Source organism: Orbicella franksi, chromosome 13 (assembly GCF_964199315.1).
Source record: "Orbicella franksi chromosome 13, jaOrbFran1.1, whole genome shotgun sequence".
NCBI lineage: Eukaryota > Metazoa > Cnidaria > Anthozoa > Scleractinia > Merulinidae > Orbicella > Orbicella franksi.
In genome coordinates, this window is record NC_138157.1 from 18,351,784 (window position 1) to 18,379,634 (window position 27,851).

The following is a 27,851-nucleotide window of genomic DNA, read 5'->3' on the forward strand; positions in this document are numbered from 1 at the left end:
TCACGACCTCGATCAAGATTCTCCCATACAAACCTCCTGCTCGGTTAATAAGAGCTAAGTAATAAAACAATTACCCACACAAATATGGGTTCATAAATTTCGTGTGGAGGAGAAAAGCGAGTTTTCTTAAAAACTTCTCGAAGGTCTGTTGGTGACCTAATTGAACGGTTGTGGGTGGAGACCAACCGACCGCCCTGGAACAACGGCGGAGAAATAAGTGCGCTGTGATTTCTCACAATTGTATGAAAGCTACGTCTGCCAAAATTCGTTATCAAACACAAATTATCCTGACGAGCATATTTGAGGAAGAATCACCGGCCGGTTGATCACTGGCTCTAGGTCATAAAGTTGACAACCTGAGCCATAGATCACGTAACTGTCAAACATTCGTTATAAAGGTGTCACCAGAGTGCTTTTGGTAGTCTAGCATAGATGCCTCCTCTCAACCTGTGCACATCCGCTCCCTTCGCGAACGTACACAACTACTTTATTTAATTCTCAGGAGTTCGCAGAAGCTTCATGACTGGCGTGAATGGTCGCTGACCAAATACTGCACGCGCGTAATAGTTTAGCTCTGCATGCAATACATCGCTACGGACATCGCTACGACATTCTTCAAGCGCATGCGTAAAGGTCTCTTGTAATGTTCACTGAATAAAAGCACTATGATAAAAGCAAACACGGTGTTCATCCACGAGGATAGCAATCATTGCATTCTTGCATCAAAAATTATATTTCTTTGTAGTGTTTAAGGTTCAGTGTGACGAGGCGGTTCAGAAAGTACTTTCTCGTGATCTCATTGATCGTTTTATACATCACACCAGTCCTTGCCTCGCCATGGGACGCATAAGCTGCTATATTAAACTTTTCGCAATCGAAAAAAAAAAACATCTACGTTTGTTTCATCGGAATCCTTGGGTCTTAAATGATAAACCCATCTCAGAAACACAACTGTGTGGCTTTTGATCTTTTACGCCCTGGAACTGCCCACCACAAACGTAAGAAAAGAGACTTTGATCTTAGATCATAGTCTCTTCACCTTTCCATATGACAAAAATGATTTAAACTTCAAGACCGCGAGCAGTCCTTTGTCTCTGTCTTAGGCATTGATCATCCAGTAAACAGAAAAATACAGTGGCCGCCGGGAATCGCTAAAGTTGGATGAGAGGAAAATGGGACACATATTATTATGGGTAATACTAACACCGAGCGAAGGAAAAACCTTGCACGCTTTCCATTCTACAAGAAATTCCGGTTTGCTTTTCCGGAAATTTCCAGTGGCGAATGGAACAGTATTTTCTTGAATTTCCGGAAAAGAGGACAACGTTGCAAGGTATACCGAAATTTTTGAATCCATTTTCCTTTCCATTTGGCTTTCCTCCTGGAATTTCCGGAATTTTCGGTGGAATGGTTCCCTCTTCGGAAATTCAACAATTTCTGGATTTTCTGGAAACTTAGCCTGCGAAAAGGGCCGTCCTTCTTCGCTCCCGGCCCGAGTGGCCCATTCGCTACTGGAAACTTTACTTGGGCGGAAATGTCCTTACCATATTGGTCCCCGTTTCGAAATTACAAAAGTATACTTCCACCACCCATAATACGTTTCGGCATTGCCGCGTATGCTTTCACTCTTCTGTAGGACATTTTTCACTTGAAAAACCTCATTCCCAGGGCTTTACCCGCCCCTCCTAATTTCTAAGGGAAAATACCTGGGAACGAGGTTGATCACCTCAAAGCTGTGCAGATATTCGGCAACTTTCGTTGTCTACAGCTCCGAGAATTAGGCAAAGTAATATATGCCTAATTAAGCACGTTCGGGCGAAAAATTTCCAGTCAGTAGGTTTTTTTTAATTTTTACGGCAGTCAGATAACGGGTTACTTGCGTCAGAAATGCAAAAGAAAAAAAAGTGGGCGTCACCGACTTCGTTTCAGAGATAAAGCGTTTGGAAAACTAGCCTGATTTTGAAAAATTGGCGCATGTAATTCAGCATGGTTTACAGGGGTTTATAGTTAAAAATATCGGAGGTGAGTCAACGGAGGCAAACGATCCTGGTCATATTTTGTAGAAGTGGGTCTGTTGCGTAAATAATTCCAAATTCTATCAACTTTTTCACAAAACTTAACCCTTCAAGAGGCATTTGAAACCGTCGCAAGGATAAAGGAAGAGCTAAAAAGAACGGAATTCGATGGTGCATTTTGCAAACAATTCAAACTTCTAGTCGATAGGTTTTCTTCATTTTTTCGCTAAACGTAGAAAATCAGTAGAGAAAATGATCCATCAAAAAGAAAAATAGGAGTCACCGAACGTCCGAGGTCGTTAATTCCAGGCAAAGCTATAGCAATGGCCATCTGCCCTATCATTGTTCATTTTATTGCTTAGCGCGCCCTCGAGTGAATTTGCGTGCGCAGTAAGGATGCGCAGAAACAATAAGCGCGAACGTCCTTTAGAATTCTACATTTATCAGATGGCAGTTTTCATTTCTTTCAATTTCTGGGTGCATTTTGTATTTTGGCTCGTGAAAACCCATATTTGAGTGGGTAATCGTATGAAAGCTCGAGCAATTAAGGATCCACACCACGAGTGATATTTGAAAGTTCTCTCAAAATTGCACGAGCTTTTAGGCAAGTGTTATTTGAAAGAATTTTCCAATTTCACGAGTAGTGTAAATGCTTAATTGCTCGAGCTTTCATACGATTAGTCGTTTATTATACGGCTGAGAAAATTACGAACGGACTCGCGTTAATTTGCACTGTAGTGCAAATTAAAAATTAGCGATAAATTGGTCTGTTCTCAGCCAATCACAATGAAGTAGTTTTCTCAGTCATATAATGTGAAACCATTGAAGGTGTTTAGCATTTGATACGATGAATCGCGAGTTCGAGAAAACCCCACGAGTAAGCGCTCAGCATAATAATCAGTGTGTACTGAAGCCCGTCAGATAGAAAAAAAAAACAGCAAAATCGACTTTTCACAGGTCGAATAGCCGTTACTACAAAAACATCTTCGCCTTCATTTTACTCCATTTTTATTCGTCCGTAAAATTTGCGCGGCTATTTTTCCGCTCCTTTTTTCTCGTTTACTAGCTGGTCACAAGAGAAAGAATGAAAAAAAAAAAAAAAAAAAAAAAAAACCCTCAAACCTCACCCTACCCTCCCCCCCCCCCCAAAAAAAAAACTGTTGTCCGTTAGAATCTAGCAAACATTGCCCCTATTTCTTTTAGTGGCTTTTTTCTTAAATTGCTTCGATATGAGCGGAGCCCGACACGAGCCCCTTTCCCCATTTAGTACACCTGTCTGCACGACTTTCGGCTCCGATTTCTCCGAAACAAAAGAACTTTTTTAAACACGGAACCTGTCGTGCCGTGCTGCTGAATGAGAAAATAGACTAGCCAGGAAACACACAGACTCAATGGCAACCTGTCACAGTTTAATCAGAGATTCCACAACAAAGGAATACATTTACTGCAGAAGCCTCTTTTGAATGAGAAGAAAACCCACAATAGATTACAAACAGATTATCAACGTGATATGAACTTGACCTGTGACGTCAGACAAGTCTTTGAAGGTGCTCACTGGGGGCCTTTAAAGTAGTTAATACAGAAAATATTCCCCTGGATCTGTTCACAGACCTGCTGCTGCTAGGTTACACTCCATTTCTTGCAACGAAATGACAACGACATTTCCACAAAAAGTGAAATAAGCAGTTTAACGCAAAGCGCAAATATAGCATTTTTTCTGACTAGCAAAATAGAAATTTTAAAGGTTACATAACAAATGTACCTTAATAATACGGTATTTAAAATATACAAGCTAAAATATTAACAATGTTGAGGCGTGTTTTCAGTGTACGCAAGTAATATCTCAAAATCTGTGAAGCAGATAAAACTGAGGAGCCCCATAAGAGCAGAAAGTCCTCTGATATCGCCCGACCGAGCAGTGCGATCAATTACTACCGTATCTTAACCCCTGGTATCGCCTGATATCGCCAGGTATGTACATATTATCCCTCACAATTCGTTTATCCCAGTACCAAATTCCTCTTGCTGATCAATTTCCAAATTCCCATGACCTGCATGCCGACTGTTCATTGACATTTCAAGAAAAAAAATTACTTTCTGATTAGGACTGAAAGGATAAAATGCATTTCCTAAGATTTCCTTTTTACACGTTAATATATGTACAATTAATTTTACATGGCTGTAATTCATTGATCTCAACAAATGCCCTTAATACATGCAAATAACCTTAGCCCTTTAAATGACCTGAACATCGTGTACAGACATGTAATAGGAACCCCAAAACCTATATCAAATCTTAAAATCTCTTAGAGCAATCGAAACACGAATGGAGATTGTAATTTATAAGTCAGTCCAATAAAGCTTGCCAAAAGGTAACCTCATGTCTTACATTTTCTTGAAACAACGACAAATGTATTAATTACAGAGAAAATGGCAATTAACGACTAAAGGTCAGCGATAGTTTCTCCATAAACCCTGTATCAGAAGATTTATGATGTAAATAACGCTTTTACTAGAGGTGAACCGGGAAGGATTCGAACCTTTTCACTATCTAACGACAGATTGTTATCGTCCAAAACGAGTGTAATATAATTTGATCACCAAATATTCAACGGCCGTAAAAAGGCCGTGGAATAAATGAAACGATACGCAAACTTCCTAGCTTTCCGCGCTAACGTTGGTCTTGTGTTTCAAGGATTTAAATTGATAATTCAGGGCTTAAAACATCTTGTCGTGCGCCTCGGCCAATTCCTCACAATGGCGAGGAAAATTAAAAATTCTATTTAATTATATTTTGAAACCCAACTGTAATGGAAATCCTTTCCAAACCATACCCCAAGGTTCTTCACGACGTCTTCAATACAATTACTTAATTCAAAAGACGTGGTTTTTAGCGAAAGAATAAATTATGAATTTTAATTCATGAAACATAGCAAACAAACCGCCTGGCAGTGCAGCCTGTGTAAATTCGAAATCTTTCTACAAATTATTTTCTTTGCTGAATTTATTTTCCGTATGATCGTTTTGAAATTATAAAGCGGAGAAAATCATCGACGCGGTCGAATTATTCAGTTTTAAAGTAAAGGAAATGGCCCCTTATTAATATTAAAAACGTAAGAAAAATGAATACAAAATACAACTGAACCAACAAGGCTAAAATTAACAACGAATTTGCCACTAACGAAGGGAGCCAAATACCCTTAGAAATTGCGCCAATAAACACGAAAAAAAACTCTTACTTTCTAGCGAAATAAGATAATGGATTTACAGCATAGCAGGAGGAGAATTTTCCCATAGTGAATATATTTTACTTCAGTGATATTTCCGTGAGATTTCAAATGAAATCGAACTCTTGGTGGCATAGCGGATAAATAAAAACTCTCCTTTTGCGAAGCCCAATCAACTTCCTCTCGAACAGCCAAAGCAAATACGCTTATTTTTCACTGTCGGACAAGGTAAATACTACCAAAAATGACAGCTAATATATTTTTTCTTTCCCAGAAAGAACTTAAATCTCTTAATACTCTTGGTTGCATGTCTCTCAGTTGAGACATATAGCAGATTAATCATGACAAACTCATCCTTTGGCTTAAGATAAATTCAGCCTGAAATATTTTTTTTCCACAATTTTTGAAGCGTCTTTTCGCAGAGCCAAATCTGCAATTTTAAATCTACATCCTCTATTTCACGATAAACGCTCTACAGGTTATACGACCAATAACATTACATGAACACAATGCTACATTAACTACCTATGTTAGTTGTGTTTTGCTTTAGCTTTTTTCTTTATTCACCTCAGCTTCTAGAACGAAGAATCGTGTCGGTTGCCGTTTACTGCGCTTTGCTTGTAGTGATCTCGCGAGCGCAGGCGGACTCGGCGTGTTTATTGAGGTATGATTTCAGAGCGAACGTTCGATCGCAGCGGTCGCACTTGAATTGCTTGAGCGGGGAGTGCGTCTGCATGTGCGCCCGGAGATTCGAGCGATCTGCGAATGCCTTATTGCATTCAGGGCATAGGAAAGGCCTCTCACCCGTGTGCGACCTCATGTGTCCTTGTAAAAGCCACGGACGGCTGAAGGCTTTCCCGCAGACGTCACACTTGTGAAGAAGCTTGTGCGTCAAAACATGCATAGCCAGGGCCGGCATAGATACGTAGGCCTTGCCGCAGTGTTCGCAGCGTTTGGCAAGCTTACTGTCCAAGCTTCTGTGAGTCTGCTTATGTCGGGAGAGATTCGACGACGTGGCATACGATTTACCACATTCGGCACACACGTACCGGCTTCGACCACCGCTGGTGTGTTCAGCGCCTCTTTGGCGTCGATCCCCACGTCGTTCAGCGCCACAATCTTCAACACAATTCCCGTTTTCATCTAAACTCTCTTCTTTAGTGTCCTCCTCGGCGAGTCCGTTCGCTTTTTTACTGTTTTCGCGGTGTTTCAGCTTGGTATGTGGTACGGTTTGTGAGCCCGATGCCTTTCCCGACTCGCTCGTTGCTCCTAAAAAGGTAAGCGAGAGAAAAAAACCCAACAGGTGTTACCAAGAGAATACAATCAACAAATTTCTCTGTGTCAGGCCACGGCACAAAACGAAACAACCAAGCAAAATACAAAAGCTTGGCCCGAAAAAAATTATATAAAATAATAATAAAAAGGAAAGATATTTTGAAACAGGCGAAAACGCCTAGCTCACCTTCGGTAACAGCCGGGTCTGTTTGGAAGCCGGAGTTTGAAGACAGGCTTCCATATTCTCTTCCCTTTTTGATCAAGAACGATTTCGGCATTTCTCAGTAGTTGCGTCCACTGACAACAACGTCATATCTTACCAGTACGAAATTCACCATTCTCCAGGAAAGAAACGAGCCATCCGCGCCAATACCACAGTTTAATAAATGGAGATAATTCTTGTCTTGGAAATTCATCTCGCGATCATCCGTCAACAGAAGCTATTAACAATATTTCACTGCCCACATGTTCCTATAGAATTTTCAGAAATCCAACCGGAAACCACGGTCGATGTTCATTCAAACGCAACTCCCACACCGACTCTCGGGCTCAGAACACAAATCCTAGTGGCTGTCCAGTGGAGCCTCTCTCAAATAAAATGCAGTTTCTAATCATTTCCGATAATACGAGAAAGCAAGGGGGATATAAACACTCAAGACAAGGCCTCGGGCCCATTAGCGAAACATCTCGGCTATTATTCAGGGTGTTTTGGAGGCGGGGTTTGCTGTGGAACGGGGAAACTCGAGCTGTGTAAGCTGTACTCGATGAGATCTCTAGGCTACTTGTTGGGCCACCTGTTGCCAGGCCACTCATCTGCATACAAAATATCACAAATAATTTATGAAAATTAATATGCATGAGCTATCGCCGGCGCACCAGAGTTTTGGCGGTAAATGCGGCCTGACGGGCACGAAATCGCGCCAAAAGCGACCAGCTGTCACCCGATTGGCTGAGCGGTTCACGCTTCAACACTATTGGCTGAAAATATCATTACAGGAAGCTTCATTAGCGACATTTCCGAGTCCACATTATTAACCACTTTCACTGATTTACTTGTAGGGATTCAAACAATATTCTCGCCTATTTTAATATTATACATATTTTTCAGGTCTTATCTTAGCAATCGTGAAAAAAAAGAATATATTTGCAATTTTTCAACTCTCCTGTATCAATTATGAGATATTTCTCAATCGCTTTCAACGACAAAGACGAAAGGTATTTAATTTTTCCTCTGTCGACACTGTATGTTATTTATTTATTTTCTTTTTCGGCATTAAACGCACAGAGACCTGTCAGGTCCGATTTTAATATTTTGTCCAAATTTCCAAGCGAGAGGTAGACATCAAAATTTGAAGATCTTCAAGAACAGAATACTTTAAAACTTGCTTTTAAATCACTGTTTTAACAAACCAAGGAGTTTAGTTCTCTCTCCCTTTCTTCAATTTAACCTAAGAAACGACATGATATAAAACCTGAGGGAAAAAACTAAAATAGGGTTTTATCTGTTGACATCCGGACTGAGAATCAAACTACTATAATTTACCCTGAAAAAAGATTTATTTACACTCTAAAGTAAAATAAAAACCCACGCGGGAGATTGTTCTTGAAAACACTTGTGGTTCCCATGACGTAAAAAACCGTCACTTTACCACGGGTCAAAACCATTACATCAAGCCTGTTGAATGCAATTTCCGTCAAGAAACGCTCCTATGGAGCTTACTGATACAGGAATATAAATATATCTATACATTTCGTTTTGTTTACAACGAAACGAAGTGACAAGTAGAGTAACATGTCATTTCGGTCAAACGATGCTTTTTCCCACCAAGCAAAACAAACCATATTGGCAGCATACTGGAATATACTCGGAAGAAAATTGCCTAAAAGATTCGAGGTCGAACACGACAGTGTTTTTTATTTTTTTCCTTTTCCTCCATCCTACGCGAAGTTCGAATTTCTCAATTCGCCTGATGTAATATCACCCCAACAAATCATAAATATCACAAGCTATCATCCTGCTCCGAGGCGATATTCACATAAATCTCATTTTCATGTCAAAAAACATCAGTGAAAGCCATAAATTTTAGCACAGCTAAACAATAAACGTTTTGCTATGTTTGACACTAAAAGAAACATCGGACACTGAAAAAGAAAAGATCAAGTTTTAAGCTAACTTGTACAAATTTTAATTATTTCTGGTGGGGTATACTCGTAAGCAAAACTAACAAGAGATGTCTTTCGCAGAAATTGAATTAAAATCGCACACTCGGCTTAGAAAGCTCCTGTTCGCTGTGTCTCTGTAATATTGCTCAATTACGAAAGCACCGAATGGCTGAGAAGGTAAACCGCAAGCTTAATTGACAGCCACAAAACACACTTTGGTGGCATGAACTTACAAACACAAAGAACATGTACCACTATTAATTTCACTGTATGCTGAAACCGAAAGAGCGGAAAAGCTTAAAAACGAATCTCATCCTCTTTGCTGTGTTTCGCCGTAAACCTTTTTTTAAAACTTTAGGTCTGCAATTAAGACAAAATTATAAATAGCTGTCACAACGTAGCTTTCTTTATTTTCGTTAATTTTGTTCCGAGTTTCAATTCACAGAGTAGCACATTGTAGAATTGCCCAGACAGGTTGCCACGGAAACGTGGGAAACCATTTAAAACCAAAATAACTGAATGATTTACGGCTTAAAAAGAACGCCCGTTCGGTGACAGGCAGCGTCTCTCATTTGCATAAAACAAATTGTCAAACAGCAAGCAATGCACTTGTTTTCTCAAGATGACTTGCCGATTCACCCAGTTAAAAGCTATTTATAACAGGATTTTCGCGCACCAAACAGAAGGCTAGCTTTCGGTTCCGAATCGCCTTCTGACGTCACGTAATTCATTGGGCTTATTGCATTCTGCATTATGATGGTTTTCTTAAAATCACTAGTAGTCTGCTGTCGTTAACTCATCAATAAAACAGTCGCCACAGGAAAATATGTGCCGAGGACAAAATTAGTGGAAAAATAATCTAAATCATGAAAAAAAAAAATGTTGAGAGTATTAAGCATCGCTACGAAATTGTAAGAAAATGTTTTCAACACGAACCAAGATTTCGACAGAAACCATCCTGCAGTCAGCCAACAGCATTGAAATTGAGGAATTACGTTGAATAAACATCGTTAGCTGTTTTCCACGTAATAATTCGCGGGAAAATAACGTACTTGAAATAATTGAATTTCTGAATAATTCATTTGGTGTTATAAAATAATTTACAATCAAACCCGATGCTTCAAGTAGAACGCAAAGTGCTTTCAAGTAAATAGACATTGTAACGACCACGTAAAACAGCTTAACATTTCCAGACATTTCACAATCCAGGGAGTAAAAATTAATCAACGCACGCTAGATAAGATAGATCAATTAAAAAAAGCACTTGTGATAGTCCACCATTAACACACGAGACGGAGTTTCCTCACCGATGGCTGTTTCAAATATTGCCTGTTATAACACGTTTCCTTAAGAAGCACGATTTTGTGTGAAAGAAGCACAGCAACGGATCGCGACTTAAGTCCGAAGTAGGGAGTGTAGAGCGGAAAGGCGGTGGATTGCAAAAGTACCTGACTGAAAATTGTCCCCCCCCCCCCCCCCCCTTTAGGACCTCAAGTATTCACCAAAAATATGGGGAACCAAGTGGAGAGGTGTAGATGAAATATTTATGTTTTAAAAAGAACATTGTTGACAGGACTCGTATGTATACAAGGTATGGATTAGGCATGGTCACATTTCTTACCAAACATCTCACGAACAGTAAGATTAAACTGAAGCCTCCATCGGTACAAAAGGGAGGAAGAAAAAAATCACGAGACAAATGCAGCTGACATCTGCCTTTACTTCCTTTAACTTTTATGACTGAAAGAACAGTTCAGCTGCGAGAATTGACCGAAGCAGCTTTCGTCCAGTGGAAGGATAACACAAACACTGCGAAAAAATTCGGATACGCCACTTTTTACAACTCAGCGCCTCATTGGGCTAGCTTGTCATGCACAGATGTCATGCTACTTGTCACAGAACGCTCACAAAGGAACAGTTATTTCCCGGGTCATGTACACTGAGGTTGTTACGTACAGGTTGTGTCGCCACCGCGCAAACCAAAGAATATGACAGCAAGTCGACAAAAAAGCCGGTAAGTCTAATAAGTCTAATAAGTCTAATAAGTCTAATAATAATAATAATAATAATAATAATAATAATAATAATAATAATAATAATAATAATAATAATAATAATAATAATAATGTTATTTAACCAGGGAACTCACATCACCAAAAGGTGTTATTCAGTGAGGCCCTGCCAAAAAGGAAAAATGTTAAATTTGACCATTCAGCTGCGTTTACAGACAAAATGTCGAAACTGGCTTTGTCATAGTCCAAGTTATCTCGTCTAACACCTGTACGAATGGTATTCGAAACTATTTTTTCTCTCATATTAAACGCGCGCTGCTAGGATAGCTCGAAAACGTTCAGTCAGAGTCAGTCAAGAAGTGTCTTGAAGACGCCTATCCTGGACAAACAAATAAAGTAGCTGTTTTCTATAACGAGAAGGGGAACCTGCGAAACAGAAACGTGGTTTCCTGACAAAAAGTTTAGAAAGCTTAGAGGGGAATGATCTGTGGATGCAAGAATCAAAGCCCAAGTCTTGGTTCTTGATCTGTTTATTCTTTAGTCAAGCACTGTAGCATTAACTGCACGTCGTTGAGGCACTTCGGTTACAAAACACCTCTACTGGAAAAACTGCTTAGAATCGTAGAAATTGTAAGCAACAAGTGTTTTGTTCGCAAGTATTTAATAAATTTGCCCAATTGCTGCTAAAATGTGTTATCTTGAATCCACGATGAATGGCAGGCGTATAAAGAACAGACGGATAATAGTTCAGTTCTCCTTCGATGAAAAAATCACGCCACTGAGAAATCCACTGATCCTGCGATTTTCGTCATGTTGGCAAGCTGTCGTGACTTTGTTCGGAGACTCGAGTGCTCTCGAACTCAAATCGGAACTGTTCGAGTATTACAAACGGAGCTTGTTCAGACAACCGCATGTTTCAATGGGTTAAAATCGATCGATGAGCGACAGGATTCTCTTCTTCTCAGCCTCGCGGCTTTCTTTACTCTTGGCGTCTCCAACACTCGCGGCATATTCTAATTAGATACAAGCAAAACAAAACGGCCATTGGATTTTGACCAAAACCACGCGGTCTACATTGCAGGCCTTTCCACAAATATCCGGATATTTTTTGGGATATTTACAAGTTTCTGAGATATTAAGAAGGTATTACGAAAATTTAAGGATATTATAGAAATATTCATAGCTTTTTTTTTGGCTAAGCCATGTGTTTCCCTCGCTGTTCTCTTGAAGCAATTCTCAGTTCTATGCCAGAAACAATCCAGCTCAGCGATTTTCCACTCGAAAAATGTATTCCGTTTCACTAAAAGCGCTAAAGCAGAAATTTTCCAAAATGGCGAAGGCTGGTAACATCCAGGTGCCTGAATCGTCTTTCCTCAACTCCTACTACTGCAAGAAAAGTTTCAAAGTTTCGGCCCAAGTGATTCAAAATCGGTGTATTTTTACGAAAACAAAATAAGAGATATTTAGAAAACTTTGTGAAATTTAGAAGATTTTTAGAGAATTTCCGAAAAGATAGATATTTGTGGAAAGGCCTGCTACATTGCTAACGCGTCAGACGGAAACCAAGACGCTGGTGCAGTCTCTCTTCCGGCAATTTTGCAGGTACTTGTTTTGCCAAAGCACAATAGTTTTACTTCTCTGTCAAGCTGTTCTTCCTGGCGCTTCCTTTTGTCTGTCTGCCTCGCAGCGGCCGGAACAGGACTAAAATATGGAATCCTCCCATAGAAGAACGATTCTTTTTCGCATTGTATTAGTTCGTATAGAGTAATGTAGGCCACGTTATATAACGAAAATTAAAATGGTTTCAGCATTTTACTTATCTGCAGTGAAACTCTGATACAAACACAAATAGTTTCAGTGCCCGGGGGGAGTTTGATTGTTTGTTCTCTCAATATAAATCTTTTCTCGGTATTGAACTATTTTCGAGTCTCGCCGAGTAAAGAAAATCTGAAGGCTTATTTTGAGACTTTCTAACTTCTCCTTGACAATGATTTCGCAATAGAGAACAAAGTGAAATAGGTTTGAATTGAAATCACGGCATGTTTCCAGTAAAACTAGTAATTCAGCTGGTAGCATAATACTGGTATCGAACACAGAGGAATCGTTTGATTACTTTCTTAGCAAACCTTATAGCCGCGCAGGTAACTCTCCCTACTGTAGTAGCATATTTTTGCATCTATCTCTCCTACCAAAATCTCTCTCTAAAGACAATCTAAATATATGACCCTACCACTACCTTGAGCAGTTCTCTATCGACCGTGGTTAAGCATAAAACAAAGTTACCAACCAGCCAATCACAGTGGCTGCAAACAAAGTCGCAAACCAATCAGAACGCAAAGTGGAATCTCCGTCGCCGGTGTCAAACGCGGGAAAAGTCACGTGATTGGTTTCGGTTCTGGCCCAGTCATTACTAAGCTCAGTAAACAAATGCAAACAAAACTTCAACAAAAAGCAGCCATTTTGAGAAACCGCTAAGTAAAACTGAAAAACTGCTCTGCTTACCTCTCATAATCGCTCTAATGTCCTTCATAGAGCCTCCATGTTGATTTAACAGAGTAACCACCCGTTGTTTTATCTATAAAGATGACAGTTGTTCATTACGCAAACAAGGAAACAGACTTGAAACATTGACCAATAAATTTCAGTTTCTAATTTCAGTGCAAAGGCTCAAATAGAAAACCCCAAGGAAGTAAGAATACTGCACACCGGTCAATTTAAACTTGCATACAAAGCTAGTCCCTCACAAGTTTCCTCACTGGGAGACCGACAAACTGTTAAAGAATTTGTCATTGTCCTTTCTTAAGCAACGTGAAAAGAGGCATTGCAAAAGTTACGTTCACTAGGTCCAAGAACACAACGCGAGGACTAACCAGACTGTAAGGGTTTCAAATGACTTTCCGATGGAAGGAAATTCCAAAGTTAATATTTCTTGCCGAGATATTAAGACACCGAAAAGGAAATAATTTTCATGTCTTTACCTCTTTCTCTGCAGTCCAAATTTAAGATTTTTCATATTTCACTGTATTCTTCACCACCTACGGGTATATTACGAACTATGTGTCCAGCTCCCAGTTGGCTTCATAGCTCAATGGGTAGAGCCTGACTACACTGTAACGTAATGCTGTCACGCACTCCAGTATTTCTACACGAGACCTGATCACGTACTTTGAGCAATGTACTTTCTCGCTCCATGTGCTCCGCCATTAAAAGTAGTTGTTGAGTTTTCTATGAGTTTTCTACTGTTTATTGTCTTTATTTTTGTCTCTACCGAACCACGAAACATAAACCGTATCGCAGAGGTCATGAGTTCGAATCCCGTTCAAGACTGATTTTTTTTCTTCAGGCGTTATTTTAACTGTGATGATCATGCATGTCTTTACATATTTCCCCGCGGTTCAAATTTCATATCTTTCATATATTTACTGTAAAGAGCGATAATGTTAACCTAAAAATGACAATTGGGGGCCATGGTACCACCGTCTGTGTTTAGAAGATCTGTTCCAGTTGCCCCCCTTTTTTTCCTCAGTTATGAATTGTTGTGGAGGCGCGGTGGCCTCATGGTTAGTGCGCTCGACTCCGGATCGAGCGGTCCGGGTTCGAGCCCTGGCCGGGGACATTGTGTTGTGTTCTTGGGCAAAACACTTCACTCTCACAGTGCCTCTCTCCACCCAGGTGTATAAATAGGCACCGGCGAACTTAATGCTGGGGGTAACCCTGCGAGGGACTAGCATCCCATCCGGGGGGAGTAGAAATACTCCTAGTCGCTTCATGCTACAGAAACGAAACAGGAATAAGCTCCGGCCTGATGGACTACTTCCCTCGAATGCAGACTTAACCTTACCATGAACTATAAAGGAACAAAAGGAACAAAATATATCAGTGATTGTGTTCTTTACCGAAGTCACACCAGAGCAACAAACTTCCATGATGATACAGTCTATGAGCTGAAGAGTGAACAGACCAGCGTCCAGTCTCCGCATGTAAAACTCGTCCTCTAACGCCTCGTCCATCTCCTCACCTTCATCTAAGAGTTCCTATTAAGATTACACAAACAACAAAAAAATTAGAATCAAATGCTTTTTGAAAAGACATCACACATGCATCAAGGCACGGTTGTTGGAAAGCCGCTTTACGCTAAACCAGCTGCAGGGGCCCGTTTCTCGAAGGTCCGGAAAGGTTTTCACATCTGGAAAGCCGTAGCAAAATCTCTAACCTTTTGATTACAGAGCTGTTTTATTCACACGTTCTTAATATGAATAGAAGTTCCCTTCATACTAGACGTTTCAGGCGTATACACCTCTCTGTTTTTAGATGCAGATTAATTAAAAATGGCGTTGCGGACCCAAAAAGTTTCCGGGGCTTTCTAGAAACGGCCCCCGGGATTAAATGTTAATCAAAGTATTAATTTTTCTTGTAAAAAATTGTGTTTCGCCGCTTATGTTTTGTGTAGTTTGAGATTATTCAAACTCAAAAATGAAGGACCTACAATATAAACAAAAAACCTCACCGAAAAGTTACAAAGCTGAAATCAGAATTCTCGCTAATCCTGGGTCACCTTAAACGGGCTTTGAACAACCCATCTCAGCAGAAGTTGTTAGAGATAATAGAACCTGCTGTTTAGCTGATAAAACCCAACATCCTACCTGTTTTTCTTTCTCTATCTTGGCATCACAGTCTTGTATTTTGTTGTGGTACTTGATGTGAAGTTCCATTAACCTGTCCACTTTAAGGTGATCATTTTCAACAAACTTCTGCACAAGACGAGTTCTCAAGTTCCCGGATAAGTTTCTGAACAGCCACATGATTATTGAACAGGTGTGCTCTGTAAGGAAAGAGAAAGAGCACTGCGTATTTTCTATAAACAAGAGAATAAGAGAAAGAGCACTGCGTATTGTCTATAAACAAGAGAATAAGAGAAAGAGCATTGCGTATTGTCTATAAACAAGAGAATAAGAGAAAGAACACTGCGTATTGTCTATAAACAAGAGAATAAGAGAAAGAGCACTGCGTATTGTCTATAAACAAGAGAATAAGCTAAGAGAAAGAGCATTGCGTGTTGTCTATAAACAACATAATAAGAGAAAGAGCACTGCGTATTGTCTATAAACAAGAGAAGAAGAGAAAGAGCACTGCGTATTGTCTATAAACAAGAGAATAAGAGAAAGAGCACTGCGTAGTGTCTATAAAAAAGAGAATAAGAGAAAGAGCACTGCGCATTGTCTATAAACAAGAGAATAAGAGAAAGAGCATTGCGTGCTGTCTATAAACATGAGAATAAGAGAAAGAGCACTGCGTATTGTCTATAAACAGGAGAATACTTGAAGTTTAAAACTCTCTTTGAATTTGGCTATCCGTCGAACTCGGTTTTCTCAAACTCCCCGCTATCTTACTGTCAGCTATCTTGAACCTGCGACATCTCAAACTATTTTTCGTTTCCCCTAGAGTTCGAGATAGCGGGTACGTTATGCTTCTATCAATGTTACGCATGATTGAGGGGAGTACACCAGGCATTTGTGTGCACAGAACTAGATAGTAATCACTTCTTCAACAGTGACAGGCTGCTACCCTCTTGAATGAGATCCTTGTCCTTTGCAGGTTACCTAATGTCTTTTTCTTATTTCCTCTTCTTATTTGACCCAAATAAATAATGGCTTTAAATCACTAAGGATGACTGCCCAGTCTTATTAGTCCCTTAAGGTTATTTCGGGCAGCCATTACTCTTTATTTATTACTTATTTTTGTTCATTCAGTTTCTAGCTGACTGAGTACAATAAAGTTGTTGTTGCTGTTGTTGTTGTTGTTGTTGTTGTTGTTACCAGCGTTTTGCTTCAGTTGGGTGAAGAGATTGACCTAACAGCAAAAATTACAAAACTCACCTTCTATTTCATTCTCTGAAGAACCAACCTTCTTGTTGCTCTTAAGAGGCTGAAATACAGGCAGTGTGAAAACTAAGACCAACAGGTAAATTATCTTCACAGTTCATCATAAATGTTCTACAATCTTTTCAAGAGAATTTGGCCATGTGATAGAATGCATTTTACTGACTTCTCTGTCTCGCGAATGCTGGTGTACCCAAAAGCTTTCAGAGTGGTCCATAAAGCATATTTAGCATAAAAATGACAGGGGTATGGTCAATCGGTCTTATGCATATGTATATGACTCTCTTACTCAAAATTCACCTCAAGCCTTGTTTCCTTACTTATGAGCTTACGAGCAATCCCTTTTAGAGTTCTGTCACATTCACTTTACTTTCATATGGGCATTCTTTGCTGCTTTTGAAAGGTTTTGATTAGGAACATTAGAGGTTTCAATTTCAAAAGCAAGTCTTAGCACTTAAAATACAAAAATGTAAAGGGAAACTTAATATTGTCCGGCTCTGGCTTATTGCTCGAAAATGCATAGCAGCATTCAGTTACCTTCATAAACAACGGAAATAAGCTTCTGAGTCCCAGAAATTCAATGAACTTGCTGCAGTTTTCTGTGCCCTCAGCTCCTTGCATGGAGTAATCTAACACTTTCAGGGAGCTTCTCCGAGAAAGTTTCTTTTCTCTGCAAAGTAATACCGCCCAACTCACTCTCTGGTTAAAGGAGCTCAGTCACGGTAGTTTGAGTTATTTTGGCCAACTAGAAAAATACCTTTAAGTTGTTCAGGAAACCTAAAAATAATAGTTTACTAAGATAGAAAAACACTTAAGAGATACTAATAAACCATAATTGAACAAGGATGGTTAAGGATGGATACGATTGACATGGATTGCAAATGACGAACCTGAAATATTTAGGCTAAACTTTTCAAGATGCACAAACCATGCCATAGTTCCTTTAATGAGAACTGTTGTTTAAAACTAGCAGAATAGCACAACTAACAAATAAAAAAAGAATGATAAAGGACTGGGAAGAAAATGGGTTTACATGTAAAGCTTACCTTAACATGAGGATCATAAGTTGAAGACCTTCGCCTTTCAGGAAAAGATCTTTGTTGGCATTGTACATCAATGAGGAACATAGACAGTTAAAGAGATTTTCCATGAATTCTAATTCATCTGAAGTTGTGGGATCATATCGCTTGTACAGCTGCAATGGTGTTAATAAATACTGATTAGAAGCTTCAGGAACTGAAATGAAGAGAATGTACCGGTCTCATCTTGAAGATGTCTACGTTCCAGACTTGAAAACACAAGCCTATGAAAGGTCCTGTAACACTACGAAATTTTGTCTGAAGCTTGTCTTGCAATTTTGTTGTGCTGTTGTTGGACAAGTTGCAAGGGATGTTGCGCAGTATAACATATAAATGAACTTGTTTTCCAACGTTTTCATTGCAGTAAGCATTGCAAAAAGTAGAACATATTCTTCTTGAGCAACACTAGCTGCAACACGCTTACTCCAGAGCATTTTATACCAGGTAATTGCAACATAAGTTGCAACAAAAATACGTTTTTGCTTCAATTTATAGAGTTTGCGGCCGCACAACACTTGTGTCCGACCTTTTCCCTTTTTTCCTTGCCCCAGACAAGTAGCTCTAACCCACATACATTCAAAATTTCTCCTCCTCCCCCTACAATTTGTCCGCCATTTTGATAGCTCAAAGACTATTAAGCCCCGCCAGCATGCAACTTACGGTTTTTTCTGGAATCGGCGTATTGGGCAAGTAATATTTTAGTGGAGGCAACTGAAATATACTGGCCTACTGGGCAACTCGATTTCAATTTTTTTTCTCCGCCCTGGACGATGTTAAAACACTGTCTTGTTTTTATGGGGGCTTGTGACCTTTTAAAAGATTTCAGCTGAAGGAACTTACTGATAGGCACTGTAGCAAGGTGTCTATTCCACTGAGCTCTCCTAAAAGTTGTCTGTTTTCTGGTGAAGAGAAAACAAATTGTCATGTCATCTTCCTTCATTCATAAAAACTATTTTTTAGTAGAATTCATGACCAGTTTCACTGATCATTTGAAGTTTCTTGCTGACCTGTATTTAATTTCTATTTAATGCTGATGTTAACTGGCTGCCTAACTCCGCTAGCCCCTATGGTTATTCCAGGCAGCTAGTTGTAATTTTTTTTTATTTTGAGCAAGAGTGAGTACAAATGAAGATCGATCGATTGATTGATTGATTGATTGATTCATTGAGACTGCCATGAACTACATGTAAGCTTATGAGTTGTGGTCTACATTCATGTTTGGTTCAAAATGTTTCAAAACCGAAATGCTTTTTATGTTCAATATTTGTCTCTAAATCATTATCATAATCTGAAACAAGGGAAATGAAAATCAAACTGGTTTGAAAAATCTTAAATAACATCAACCCACAACACATGCAACATTGCCAAATTATTTCTCTCTCTTCACAGTTAGCAGTCCATAGACAATAATTTTTTACTACATTTTTGTTGAAGTGAAAGAAAGGGTTAATATTATTTAGAGGGTAAATGATTCAATTGTAAATGAGGGCAAATGAAATCAATTTCAATTGTTAATCTGTACACTGTTTCACTGTACACTGTTTCTGAGTGTCCCTATTCTACTGATTTGTTGTCATTTCTTTGCTCATGTACTGTGGGTACCATGTAACGTGGCAGTGACCATTCCAAAAGCCTTAGCTCCCTTGGTCACTACACACGTTTACTTTCTATTTATTGCAATATTTGTTTCTGTGCTTTTGTTGTTAATATTATGAAAAATTTATTTATAGATTGATTGTTAACAATAATGGGAATACTGCAAAACAAAAAAAATCTAATCTAATCTAAGACACCACTAAAAAATACATTTTAGTGTTTTTTACCTTCTGTGTTTTGAAGAAGAATGGAAAGAATCTCACTGCAGTACAGTTTGTTGGCATCATAAGGTGGTTTTTGCTGCAAAATGTGTAAAGTGTTTGATATCTTTGTTAAGATCAATTCCTAGTTTTATTCCAAAATATTAAAATCAAAATCAAACAAACGACTTATTAGCACCAAAATCAATGGAATTTTTAAAGGACTTTCAAAGACCAATGTTCAATGTTTTCAAGGAGATACATGTATGTAACTATGCTATTATACTCCGCTATAATATTATTTATTATATTGCTAGCTCTGATAGTGGGCAAGATGAATCAAATCCTGCGCTGTGATTGGCTACCCAAGCAGGCAAGATATGCTATCTTGCCCGCTTGGGACTACCCGCCGTGTCCCGCAAGAAAAATTCCCCGAGAGCCATATAATAAATCCTTTATTGACCAAGCCTGTTCAGTCAAGATGGCTTGATATTGGCCTCATTCTTTTTTTGCGAGTTTATGAACCTCAACTCTGTCTCGGTCCATAGACATGCAAAAAAAAGAACTTGGCCAATATCCAGCCATCTTGACCTCACACGTGGTCAATAACCCATACGTCCATATAGAAGAGCCAGAGTGCACTACTTAATAGATACATAAAGGAATTGCATCAGTAATAAAGACAACAAATGGTAGAGACCATTAAGCACATAATGCACTTTTCAAGGACTTTTGAGGGCCTTGAATTTTGTCTTCAGACGCAATAACTCAGAAGATGCATATAGAGAAACCCTGTCACTCAATTAAGGGGACAGTTACCTTAAGTCTTCTTAGAAGCCATCCAAGCATGCCTTGTTCACCTGCCGCCTGGCAAACAGCTGGTCTGAGTTCTGTCATGTTTTCTATGATTCCTATTCAGGGGTAAAAACATGGTGAAAGTCTTTCAAGGATCTTCAAGGGTCCTTGAACATCTTCATGGTGCTTCTTAGAGGATCCCATTGGGGATCTTAACAAAAATCTACGAGGACCTTAAATGAACTTCAAACATTTTATCAAAGATCTTCAAGGATCTTTCCTAAGGTTGTCAGAATACAGAAAATTACTGTCTGTTGTCTATCACGTCACTAGGATATTTTTTCAGTCATTAATTTGAGGAACACATTTAGCATATATTATAATACCTAGGAAAATATTCTGGATTTTTAACATGCACAAAATTAAACTGATTCACATATCATTCAAATTTATGTACATTAGGTTAGGGAAACAAAACTTGTTTAAGTCTAAATTTCTTTCCCCGTGAGATAGAGGTTTGAAACTGACCTAAAAATAACTCTACAAAACTCTGCAGAGCATTTGTGACTGGTTACTACTCAGTTCAGCTTCAGATCCATATCAGTTTCCATCATTTTATGGAAATAGGTCAGATTTTTTAGAATGTCTCAGAAACCCAAGAAACAGGAACTTTAAGGAGTTAAAATCCAAAACATTTCCTGGGAGAGCGTGGCCCTGGCCCTGGCCCTGGCCCACTCTAGAAGTTTGTGTGGGACTTTGGTGACTGTCATTTTCGGAAATCAGTTATTGTTTATTTATCTCCAAGCATAAATAGCCACGAATCAAAACATTCCATACAGATCTCTGCAGAACTGTGTCATAAGCGGGGAATTTTTTTGAGTTGACTCTCAGTAATAGTTGCCGTTCCTCAGTGTAGAAAATGAACAGAGCATGACAAGAGACATCTCTATAATCTCACTAACATGCATAAGATTTTAAATTTGCGCCAAATTTTAGAGGAGTGAACAACACAACGAACAGTACTGTTGTACTGTTGTTCACAAACCCAGTTTCATTGTTGACAAACCTAAAGTATTATGTACACCATCACTATCTTCTTTGACATTTTCATCCAGCCTATCCAGGTTCTGCACTAACAAGGCAATAACTTGACCATCCATCTATAACAATAAGAAGACATTGTATCATAATTAAATGAAAGCCAATGTAGAGAACATACATGTACAAAGTAACAAGAAAGTAAACTGGGGAAACAACAAGGGTTTGTACTCATCAATTATGTTAAAACCATTGACAGATCAACATGAAAATGAAGAAATCAAAACATGTGCAGCCATCAAAGGTGCTCTAAGACTGTACTAATATTTTGCTTGACATTCACTATATTCTCCAAATTTAAATTTTATGAAAGCTCCACCTAGTTGTGTACCTTGCTAGACTCACAAAAGGAAGTTATATTTCCAAAATTACCATAGTGAACTTGTAGGGACCATCAGACATCACCAAATGAATATGCTTGGATTTTTAAGTTTTAACAACTTCTCTGTCAGACAGTGTGGACTTGATTTTTATAACAATATTTTAAGATTCAAGCCCCCAGTGTCTGTCAGAGAAGTTGTTAAAACTTAGGGCCAATAAGGGACTGTGCAATAATTACCTAGAGGGGGAGGGGGGGGGTGGGCTTGGAAAATTAGAAGGGGGGATAGGAGAAAATGACAACAAGAGAGGGGGGGTTGGATGTAAAATTTAATAAAGAGATTGTTCAACAAGGGAAAATTGCCCTCTTCTGAAGAAAGGTCTTTGCAAGAGGTATGTTCCCAGTACAACGTGGACGAGACTGCATGTAAAAGTTATGTACAGCACCTTTAGTTCCTCAATGCAAAAGCCAAAAAAAGAGTAAGAGAAAGAAACACTCTTCCGCTTATTTCTTGGACAATTGAAAAAGATGTAAAAGCACTTACCAACAAGCAGCTGAAAATATATCTAAAGCAAAAAGGTCTTAAGATAAGTGGAAGCAAGGCTGAGTTGATTGATTGAGTTCTCACCCACGCACGCAGTGACCTTAGTGCCAGAGATGCTGTAGGAGATGAGGAATCTCCCAATTCATGCAAAGATGACAAAAGCTCAGAGTCCAGTGATTCTGATGACTCTTCAAATGACTCTTTGACATATGTCGAAGAGTATTTGAAGTGATATTTGTACCAGAGGAAGAACTCCAACAAGTAAACAAGGCATGACGGAATCAATGGGGGGAGACTCTTTTCAAGGGGGGGGGGGTTTCGCATTAATATTATCATTATGTGAAGGGGGTTGAAATTAATTTTTGCTTAATGAGAGAGGGGTATGATTTAGTTTTGGGGCATGTTTCACCCATTTCTCAGCCCTCCTCTCCAGGTAATTATTGAACGGTCCCTAAGATGATTGGTAATTTTCAGCAGAGACAGTTCATATTATTTCCGGATGGACAGTAGGGATCAAAAACTACCAAAAATTTCCCAAAAGAGTAAGACCCTTGTCTTCTTGAAGAAGATATAAGAAAAAACTTACAAGTGCATCAATAAGGGCAGTGGCACCTTCTTCACTCTCATTCAGTGTGTCCACATCAGTCATCTCTTGAAGCAGATCAATAACAGCTATGGAAATGTCTGTGGGAAAAATATTTAACAAATGACATAACATGTATCACCAAATGCATACATTCATGTTCATTTAACACACAATGGAAATAGTGTGCGAGAAGAAACCCATGCATAAGATGGCATTGCTATCTTCTGTTAATAGTCCATGGAGCGCACTTGCAGGGTGCAAAAAAAGCCAGGGTTTGAGCTTGGGCAAGCTCTAACAGTACTATATGATGTAGTGGACCAAAAGTCAATTTCAGTATCCCCCTGAAAATTTCTTAATAGCATTTTTGATTAATCAAAACTCAGTTAGATACTGTCAATAACTTCATCTCTAACAGACATTACTTCAATCTGCAAATTAAATTTCCTAACAAAATGTTTCTAAAAAACTTCACTTGCCTGTAGGGCAAGCAAAAGAAGGAATTCACTAGCCCAACAGCAAAATCCACTAGCCTGGAGCTATCAGACATGACTTAATTTGCCTGCTGTACTTCAACTAGTCTTTGGTATGTGTCTTGGTCTCAAGTGTTCCCTTACAAATTTTGGTTCTAAAAATTCCTTCACATTTTTGAGATTTTTAATGACCTTCCTTGGAGTGAGTAGCCAATATGCTTAGCCTGATGTTGATTTTTGAAATACATGTACCATTGATCAGCATCTACCTGAATTCTCATGGCTTAACAAGCCCAGTATGGTTCCAACAGCATTAACCTCTACAATGTGATGATAAAGATGTGGTACTGTGGCTATAACATGTAGCTTCTGAATTTCATCATTAAGTTCAAGCTCCGAGTCCATGAATCTAATCAAACAAAATACAATTATTACAGATAGAATCGCATTACTGAAATCTCTGAAAATTGAAAAAAAACATCACTTTTAAATGAAGTTAAATGCAATCTAACAGAGTTAACAACAAGTCTTGCTTTTGCGGTTAGTGGCACAAAGATCTGCACATGTGCCAGCTTTCCATGTGCCCTCGGGCCACAAGGCGTTCAAGTAGTTTCACAATGTCAGCTTTCCTCAAGCATCCGAGTCTCAAGCACAGGGACTCTGCCCAGAGGTTTTTTCCCCTCCCCTGTCCCCCCTTTTCTTTCCACTGTTTTATCAGTGTGACGTGTGCCTGCTTTCTTCCTTCTATGTGGGGGCTCAAGGCTGGGTTGCCAGGATTTGCCAGCCATGAGAGCAGTCTCCATCCAGGAACTGGCTTCCAATAGTGGAAGCTTCTGGATGCCTCAGACACCCAACCTCCACTTCTCGAGGCAGTTGCTAATTTACAGTAAATGGTTTTAAATTTTGTGATATGGACCACAACAATGGATCCTTGTGAATTATTTGTCACTAATTTCTTTTTTGAAGTGTTTGTTTTTAGGCAAAAATCCTTTACCCACTACGTCTGGCAGACAATTTTGGTTAAACTTTCAAAAAAACAATGTGAAAATGCAATTCAACAGACGCTTAACTTTGACACACAGCTACTGAAACTGGATGCATTAATTATCTATCAGCAGAGTTTTAATAAACCAGCCATTAGAACTGAATAATATAAACACTGGCTTGTAATGAAATGTGAAACGGTTATTATTATTTAAGTTAAGAGTTTAAAATATCTCAAAATTTTATAATTTATATGTGATCAAGCATTACATGGAGCTTCTAGTTATTAATTAATTAAGTGAAATTATAGTCAGTGTTTAACCAAGTGTCAAACTGTCAACTTTAGCAAAATTAAAGTAAAACGACCTACTTTTCAGGATTCTCTGGGTATTTTATCCTCATTTCTTGATTTTTTGTCACTTTCTTTTCAAAGAAAAGTAGCATTCTCTTGAGAGAACCCACATCAAGAGTTTCAACCTAAATGTAAAACATAAATCACTAATCAAAATGGTGATGAAGAGTGTTGACTGAATACAATACTTAAACATCTTTCCAGATTGTGTGGTTCCAGAAAATACCCATACCCACCTCAAGGAGTGCTATTGGAAATTTCAAGGGGGAGGGGGGTCTCAAAGGCTAAAAGCCCAAATGAAAGAATGAGCAAAAAGTGGAATTTCCAGAGGGATAGGGAATGGATATTTTCTGGAACAAAACATTGATCAGGACTCAATAAATTGTGGTTTGAGTTTGGTGTAAGGTCTCAGTCTATCTCTGAGAGTTTCTTGCCAGGTTCTCTGGTTTTCCTATTTCAAAAAAAAGTACTTCTAAATTCTAATTTAATCTGGAAACAGTTTAAGTGGCACATCTACTTTGGGGATGTTACAATTGCAATATTCTTTCCATTGGAGCATGTTAAATTATTTTTTACCATTACAGTACATAAATTTTCTTTGTCACTGAAAAGCCCTCTTAAGGGACTGTCAATAAAGTTTGTATTTGTATTATTGTATTGTACATAAGGGTTTTGTACATGCAAGATAAATAAAATATATCACTGGTACAGATCATAGTTAATAGAGGGGACTGGTTATGAAGCCTGGAAAACATCAAAGGAGCAAACCAAGATGCCAAGATTTATGTTGGAAGGTCCATGACCATGCACAATCTTATGTTTGCACTCATACACTATGCATGAATTACGTAACCAACACGTTTCCATTGGTTAGTTCCCCAGTATGGAGTAAACAACTATTGTGTTTTATGCACGGTCAAGGCCAAAAAAGAGAACAAAAAAATACAAAAAAGAACTTTGACACATTTCATAACCATTCCCCTCCATTAATTATGTACAGATACATGTACTTACAAATTTCTGAGTTTCTGTCTTTAACCATGTACACTGTACATGTAAGAATAACAAACTATAAAATAACCAGTATGGATCCCAACAAATTCTGGAATTTCTTTCAACCTGATCACTAACCTCAGGTTCATTTTCCACCATTTCCAATATTTTTAGTCTCTCTTCCTCTGACAGACCAGACCCTGTTGACAGTTCTGCGGCTATCGGTCTCTTTTTAGAATCATTAGATTGCTGATTGGCATTTTCTCCTTTCTTCCTTTTTGTTCCTCTTTCAGGCTAAACAAATAAGCAGGCACAGTATCAGACATACAAACTGGTAGTTTTGAGGTTTTGATTGTGTCAGGAATCAAACATAACCCCTCCTATATAAGCCTTGATTAACCACCTCCTCAAGTTTTGCAACGTTTGCCTGTTTTATGGCAAAATGAACGTCTGATAAAAACACATTCCCTATTTTCCACCTCCCCAAAATACAAACTGTTTGCCCGCCCCCCAAATTTTGCATAAACTATTGTTGTGAAATTCTCTTGGGAGGTCTGCATATTCCCAAGGGCATTTCACAACAATAGTTCATCCAAACTTTGGGGACAAACAGAGTGCATTACAGCAACTGGAAAATAGAGAATATACATCAAGGTATTGTGTAGCGGTATGTACCCAGTAGACACTTTACATACAAGGGATGAGGCATTTTTGAAAGTTTTTCTTTTTTTATTTTGGACATCCTTTAATCCAGTCTGTGATATCCTTTATGTTTGTTTCGGTAATTTAAGATAACACAAACAATAACTTTCAATTGTTCTACTGTAAAATTCTGGTTTAAAGCCCTGCCGGTTATAAGGCAAAGGCTCTGGACTAAGAAAAATTACAAGGAGCCCAAAGGTTCCTAACCATGAAATCCTGTGTGCCCAGCACTTAAACTTATAGGAAAGAAGTAAGATTTTCCAGTCACCCACAGGCAAAAGTTAGTTGCCTGTGGCACCCGGGTGCTTCTAGAGCACAGCCCTGAGGCCCATCTATATGTATACATAAAAAAACTATTCCAGTTATAAACACTCAGGATAGAAGGTCTCCTATACTTTTTTTACCTCACTGTTCGGTATTTGCAATTATGAGGAAGCTTCATACAATGACCTCTGTGCTTTGCATACTTATTTCCTTACTTGTGCCTAGTGTTTCTTGTTCCCACAAACATAAAACATCTTTTTATACTGCTGGGTGTTGGGATCATCAGCTTATTTCAAAAGGCCTTTTTTATACCGCTGAAAAGCCTCTCTCCGGATATTAAGACCCCCCTCCAAATCCCATCTACAAGCCCACCGGAAAACCCCTGGGGAACTTGAAAAAGCCCAGGGTTAATAACCATAATTTATGGTATTACTTTGTGGTCTTCCCTTCTACAGTTACCATTTTAGAAAAATGCAGCATTCCTACAGGGGCTTAAAGGGTTATGGCTAGTAGAGAAAAATTTTAGGCTTAGTAAAAACAGCAAATAAGCTTCAAGCTTTTTCCGTACGCTTAATTTTTAGATTTCTATCTTTATCGCCAATAGCAACCGTCCTACAACCTCTACAAGACAAACATAATACCCAACACAAAACTCCACATACCTGAAATGCTAGTAACTCTGAAACATTCATTTTGATGGGGGAAAAACACGGATTTTTCACCAAAAGTGTTGACAACGCGAGAGAAACTTCCAAACGAGCATTTCGAATTTCATGCGCAATCGTAGCTTGCGCCTCCTTCTTTGTTTTGCACCGCTGATCCCAAATCACGCACTCAGCCCAAACAAAATGGCGTCGCGTTCTTCTCAAGTCACAACTCAACCAAGGCTCCATGGCGCCTGCATTCTCCCCGGACATATACTTGTCAACGAAAGATTCCATGGTAGTGAGATCGTCAAAACGCTCCAAGGTTTGTTTGTTGTAATTTAGTTGTTTTGTTTGACAGTAACTGCTCGCGCCTATTTCGCGCCAAAATTTAAATTTGAAAACAACACGACAGAACAATCGCAACTGTTTCAGAGCGTGTAAATCATTATGCTCTTTGTCTTTCTGCCTTGATCAAGACCTAATTTATTACCAACTGTACAATGTTTTATCATTTTGATTCATTCATTGATTCATATATAAATGTGTCTGTCTGACTGACTGACTTGACTGACTCACTCACTGAGTACTGAGTGACTGACAGATGGATAAACAGACGGACAGTCGGACTGACAGATGGATGGACTTGTAGGA

General features: G+C 38.9%; 2 protein-coding genes across 3 annotated transcripts; both read right to left on the bottom strand.

The window, feature by feature from the left end:
- Positions 1–3,185: 3,185 nt before the first annotated feature.
- Positions 3,186–10,143, bottom strand: LOC145465742 (uncharacterized). The gene is made up of 2 exons (XM_081449508.1): positions 6,705–10,143; positions 3,186–6,511 (listed from the first exon to the last, which is right to left on the bottom strand). The coding sequence occupies exons 1-2, from the start codon at positions 6,793–6,795 to the stop codon at positions 5,847–5,849; spliced, it is 756 nt and encodes a 251-aa protein (XP_081305634.1). The 5' UTR covers positions 6,796–10,143; the 3' UTR covers positions 3,186–5,846.
- A 691-nt stretch (positions 10,144–10,834) lies between these two features.
- Positions 10,835–27,600, bottom strand: LOC145465605 (beta-catenin-like protein 1). Of its 2 annotated transcripts, XM_081449383.1 has the most exons (16): positions 27,216–27,597; positions 25,726–25,881; positions 24,613–24,719; positions 23,528–23,667; positions 22,789–22,886; positions 21,308–21,401; positions 20,266–20,357; positions 19,474–19,546; positions 18,491–18,549; positions 17,618–17,766; positions 17,109–17,241; positions 16,569–16,617; positions 15,336–15,514; positions 14,589–14,726; positions 13,195–13,267; positions 10,835–11,705 (listed from the first exon to the last, which is right to left on the bottom strand). In XM_081449383.1, exons 1-16 carry the CDS (start codon positions 27,492–27,494, stop codon positions 11,617–11,619), a joined length of 1,908 nt encoding a protein of 635 aa, XP_081305509.1. In that variant the 5' UTR covers positions 27,495–27,597; the 3' UTR covers positions 10,835–11,616. The 2 variants fall into 2 exon arrangements, with proteins under 2 accessions (XP_081305509.1, XP_081305508.1); XM_081449382.1 differs by lacking the exons at positions 10,835–11,705; positions 13,195–13,267 and having other exon boundaries at positions 13,274–14,726; positions 27,216–27,600.
- Positions 27,601–27,851: the final 251 nt, after the last annotated feature.